The sequence below is a fragment of the Pollicipes pollicipes genome, unplaced genomic scaffold, assembly GCF_011947565.3.
Source record: "Pollicipes pollicipes isolate AB1234 unplaced genomic scaffold, Ppol_2.1 Scaffold_4002;HRSCAF=4701_pilon_pilon_pilon, whole genome shotgun sequence".
In the NCBI taxonomy this organism is placed as follows: Eukaryota; Metazoa; Arthropoda; class Thecostraca; order Pollicipedomorpha; family Pollicipedidae; genus Pollicipes; species Pollicipes pollicipes.
In genome coordinates, this window is record NW_023596420.1 from 41,615,441 (window position 1) to 41,620,901 (window position 5,461).

The window sequence follows — 5,461 nt, forward strand, 5'->3', positions numbered from 1 at the left end:
CGGCGCTCCCCGGGTGGAGCTCTCTCGGAGCCACGAGCAGGACCTGCAGAGGGCACTGACCGCTTGCAGACCGGCCGTGCCGGCGGGAGAAGCGGAGTACTCGGGTGAGGCTGCGTCTCTCCATCGGAGGTGCCGCGCCGAAACGGAGCAACCCCATCACGGCGGCCCGGGCCGCGTCGTGGTCACTGGAGGGTCACACTCTGAAAATTGTCCGTGAAGGAGCTCCTCTGAGTTTCTGATATACTCCGACTGTGCCATACCCAAAGATGACATGTCTGAATTCATTGATAAGCAAGAAAGGCTACACTAAAGAAAGGAAGTTCCACCGATGCTGGCCGTGCACCGTCAGCATACTATCATGAAACATTACGCTCCCTGTTTCCTAACGTGCTGTATGAAAACCGCGTTACCATAGTCTTTTCGGTGCAGGCCGCGACCGGTCGGCGAGCGGGCCCGTTCGGGCCGGCACCTTTCAGCTGAAGCCCTCAGGCGATTGTTGCAGGTGCAACGTACGGTCCCCGCCAGTCGCACTCCGGCTGGCCACGTACACAGCCGCTATGAAGGGGAACGCTCAACGATGGGTGGCTGTTCTTCTTGTGGGACTCTGGCACTGGTGAGCTGACCGTAAGGCCGCGCCGGAGTTTTGAACTCTGAGAGCTCTGAGAGCCCTGAGAGCAGCACTCTTTCGCTCTGTAAGCTTCAACATTCTTCTGATAACTAAATCTGTACCAATCCTGTTAAACTATGTGTGATGTAATTCAACATGTGTTACTTGAATATATATATATATATATATATATATATATATATATATATATATAAAGTGTACAGCTACTATCAGTGGAAAGTGTTTTCATAGGCGTTGGCTATTAACAGCTGCAGTCGCCATCTCTCTGCGCTTATCAATTTTGTTTGCCGTAGCGCCAAACGCATGCTTTTACGCGCCGTGAAATTTTTATCGTGTGCTTGTGGACCTTTGCGTCAAAAACATAACCATCCTGGTAAATGCATATTTCTGTATATATCCAGATGTCCAAACGAATTTTGTCATTACAATATGCATGCCTTTTCTAACATTTCGCTAAGAATTCGTCACATCTCGCCAGTAATTTCTGGGTCTTGTGCCACTGGGACAGTGAGTTGTTGATATCTGACTTCAACCCGCGTGATAGAGCTTTTTGCCCTTATAAATCTTGTGTTTCCCATGCTAAGGGACTGGGAAAGGGCATATTATGCTTTAATTGTAGGATTGCAAGAAATCCATGCCTGTCTAAACAGCCCATTTAAAAGTGTATAAAATGATATGAGACACGGTTTTTAAATAACTGCCTTTTTTGTAGCCGTAAGTTGCGTGAGTGTGCAACCAAATATTTCACTTTAATAATGCGTCACGACCTGGCCAGGCCAATGCAGGTCAAGGGAACGGAAAATTTCGAAATGTGCGGTAAGAATGGTTCAGACAGTCAATTTCGGAAAACACCTGACGTGCATTACATAGCATCTGGAGTCCTCTTTCACTGATCAGATGTATCTGGAATATCATGACATCTGATATGTATCTAACGCTGTCGCGAGACACCCAGTGACATATGTGATACCTGTGCATATCACGCGTAAAGCACCATATCTGACATGTAACGCAGCCCCATGCCATTGCAGTTCCTGCCTGGCAAAGCAGGGCGCATCAAATACGGCTCCGGACATCCAAGTAATTGAGCAGCTGGCCGCCTCCCTCAACGAAAGCCACGTGACGGCTCGGTGTCGGCGCAAGTTGACCTTCGGCGGCGACTGCGAGTGCAACTTCAGGGACGCGCCCGACCTCAAGCCCAAGGACATCGTGTTCGACATGCACATGTACAGCCGGCGGCGGGTCTGCATCGGCGACGACTACCTCAGGCCCGGGGCCTGTCGTGTGCTCTCGCTGCAGACGGATCCCGACAACGACCAGCCGGAGACCTTTCAGAAGGCGCTCGTCAACTTCGGCTGCAGCAGCGACGACGTCACGGAGATGGACGCCGAAGCGACCTTCGCTAAGTGGAAGAACTTCTCGCTGCGCATGCAAATGAAGAAGATGCGCGTTAAGAGTTTGGACCTGCTGGACGTTTCGGCGCCCGGGCTCGAGGGCAAGATCCTGGCGGACCTCCTGAAGCAGAAGCCGCGGATCTCGGCTAAGCAGCTGACGCTGACCGTGGTTCTTGACGCGGACGAGAGGATGGGCGAGCCGGAGTCCAGCTTCACCATGAAGGTGGCGAGGGAGAATCTGCTTCTGCTGCAGCGCATCGAGGCGGCCGGGTACAACATGCTCTCCATCAGGCCGAACCCAAAGTGCGTTGCTTCAGTGCAGGAGGAGTACGGCCTATGCCTGCCGGTGACTGCCGACGTCACCTGGGTGAAATAGGACGGACATCTGGAGGAAACGCACGCATGTGGCGCGTGGTTTGCATGCTCGCTTTATTGATGTGAGGTTCGATGCATATGAACACCTATCTGTAAAATATAATTCATTGTCTTCTTCCATGGCATCCATTTAGAGAGGAACCTAATTTCTTGTGACACGTCATTGGTCATCTCGAGGTCCTCGTAATGGTTTGCCTAACGAGGGTTTGCGAGAGCGAATAAAGACTCCGGCTTTTTAAAAAAAATGCCGCCCGCAGAGAAACGCCCGCTGATGTTACAACTGCCGGTCCTCAAACTCTTCCCTGGGACGCGGTTTGGAAGTGAGGCAACTAAATGTCAGAGGGAGGATGGGAAACCATTGATATCACCCCGTTCCGCACAGGGAAGCTGCACCCAGCACCGCACAGGGAAGCTGTACCCCGTACCACACAGGGAAGCTGCACCCTTTGCGTGCACGGCTTCGAGCTGAAGTCAGAAGCATCGGCAATGGCTCACAATCACCAAATTTTGCACGCGGGTCAGTCGTCTGTGGGGGCATGGACCCCAATCAGAGTTGCGCTGAGCGGCAGCTTAATGCGCGTCTGACGCGGCCCCGGACGCGTTGTGACGCTGGACAACGAGCCGTCTGATGCGGCCCCGAACGCGTTGTGACGCTGGACAACGAGCCGTCTGATGCGGCCCCGGACGCGTTGTGACGCTGGACAACGAGCCGTCTGATGCGGCCCTGCACGCATTGTGACGCTGGACAACGAGCCGTCTGATGCGGCCCTGCACGCATTGTGACGCTGGACAACGAGCCGTCTGATGTGGCCCTGCATGTGTCGTGACGCTGGACAACGAGCCGTCTGATGCGACCCTGCACGTGTCGTGACGCTTGACAACGAGCAGCTCGCCACTCGCGCCCGGGCAGTGCGGGGATGATCTGTTTCGTGACGGCAGATGGGATGATGACAGACGCCGTGACTGGACACCACGTCAGACATTTCTACAGGGGCACGGTGTCAAAGCGCATGTGTCGCGCATGCGTACGCGTTACCTCCTATGCCACTGGCGGTACACGTGTGCCCTTGGCGTGATCCATTTGAGCAACGGGTAGTTGGATGCTCAGAGTTGCCACCATGCTGTTGTCTCGGTGAGACCAGTACAAATACAGAGAGGTGTGCGCACAAACCTATCCGCTACACTGCGCAAAGGACTTTTGATGCGAACGCAACAGATATAGTCCACTTACTCAGCATTCATACACTAATTCGCAAATGACGTTGCTTAAAACTGATTGTGTTTGGGAAACGCAAGGCCTGGCAACTTTCATCGGTGACGAAAATTAATTTCTAGTGAATAAGTTTGTTATTGACTGCCACTTAAATCCTGTCCAGAAAGCATTTTTTGGGGTATACCATGGCTACAAAACGTGTCAACACGTCACCGTGCAGTTTCATGGTCCAATCTCTTTCAGTATAAGCCACGGTGTCATCGAGATGGGTTTCTAAAAAGGTGCTATTGCTAAAAATTCCGTTCAACTGCAGGCACACTAAAGAGTGGGACTGTTTCAAATCGGTTATTGTTGGCCGGCGCTTTGACAGCAGCAGCGGAACAGTTTTTACGTCTGCGCCTGCACTGGTCGTTGAGACCTGACCTAAATACCTGGGAACGCCCCCAAACGGGCCGATCCATGGCTTGCACACGATAGAGCGTCCTGGTCTGCCAACGCAACGAACCTGACTTTTCCAGTTACGGATGTCCGTTTTTATGTTTTCTTTACTTTATTAATTTCCCTTAGTATTAGTAAGTCTAGCGTCGTTGGGTGAGATGTCAACCTGTACGACATACGTGTGCTTTCCAGTTTTTCCGCCCTTTGAAAGCCTTGCGATTTCCTTGTCAACCGTTAACGGACATGGGGAAATCGCAATAATGTTTTGTTGTGGCGTTGCAGGACAAACACGCCTGATCAAACAGCTTGTGCAAAAGCGCCTGACAATTTATGCTGTATGAGTTTGAAAAATGTGCTTTTCGCAACTAAAAAATTGCTTGAACCTGTCATCACTGTCTGCCATGGCAGCGTGACAAAGGTAATTGGCGGCTGGCTGCTCACATTCAGTTTTGCATATTTCAAGTAAAAGGTACTTACCCGGCCTGTGGTGCTCGTAAAAAGCTGTAGGTCAAATTCAAGCGCCCGATTGTTTTTTACTTCTTTCTAACCAATGAAGTAGCCACAGGTAGTGTCGGACGGTAGGTGGGTGGTGGTGATGGAGTGAGTCTGGACAATTTGTCTGACGGTCTGAATGAGTCTGGACAGATCATTTTCCCAGCGCTTGAGGGGAGCCCAAATTATACTTATTGGATGCTCCACTTGAAAAATTGAAACAGGACAATAACGCGTAAGTACCCCTATTCCAAGCTTCCAGAAACGCCCAGAGCCCCTAGGTCGGCTCAGAATCCCTCGCTGGTTTGAGTCCCTGCGGTCATGGGGAGCGCGACCACGCCTCTGAGATTGAGGGGGGCAAATTAAGGGAAAGAGGGTCAAGCTTAAATCAGCTTGGACCATCTCACCTCACAATTACACTTCAAACGGAAAAGCTTGTAAAATGAGCATTCTGTGCGAAAAAAGCACGGGATCCGAAGTCCATTTGGGATGAACCAGGGTGTAAGCGCCCTCCCCCAGACATCAGCAGTTACGCACCAATAGCTGTGCGAAGGACGGGGTAGATACGATAAAACCCCAAATTAAAGGGCCCTAAGTGAAATTGCGGTGCTCTCCCCTCTCAGATTGAAAGGCAAGTCTGATGCACTAAATATCTCCCCGCCCCCGTTGACGCGATCCCGGCTGCGTGCCAAGCTCTGACGCGCCAAGGTAGAGCTGACAGTGTGCTGATGTCCCGCTGTGCTCGGTACTCGGGCCGGACGGCGAGTACGTTTTCACTTCAGTGTGATGCAGAGTGCTGTAATGCATCTGCGCGCAAACCATCACTATAGGGGGAGGGATTTTGAGGGTCGTATCTAAAACATTTGGGAAAATTAGCACTACCTCTATAACGATGCGTGCGCAGAGATAACAAAGTACCAA

The 5,461-nt window shown here is 51.5% G+C and overlaps 1 protein-coding gene across 1 annotated transcript; it reads left to right on the plus strand.

Annotated features, from left to right (window-relative positions):
- Positions 1-538: 538 nt before the first annotated feature.
- On the plus strand, positions 539-2,550 carry LOC119093974 (uncharacterized). The gene is made up of 2 exons (XM_037217010.1): positions 539-613; positions 1,660-2,550. The coding sequence occupies exons 1-2, from the start codon at positions 558-560 to the stop codon at positions 2,396-2,398; spliced, it is 795 nt and encodes a 264-aa protein (XP_037072905.1). The 5' UTR covers positions 539-557; the 3' UTR covers positions 2,399-2,550.
- Positions 2,551-5,461: the final 2,911 nt, after the last annotated feature.

Bases quoted from the DNA above. Each gene is read 5' to 3' on its own strand.
- LOC119093974 (XM_037217010.1), top strand. From the start codon at position 558: ATGAAGGGGAACGCTCAACGATGGGTGGCTGTTCTTCTTGTGGGACTC. The intron at 614-1,659 runs GTGAGCTGACCG...ATGCCATTGCAG, and splicing joins CTTGTGGGACTCTGGCACTG to TTCCTGCCTGGCAAAGCAGG.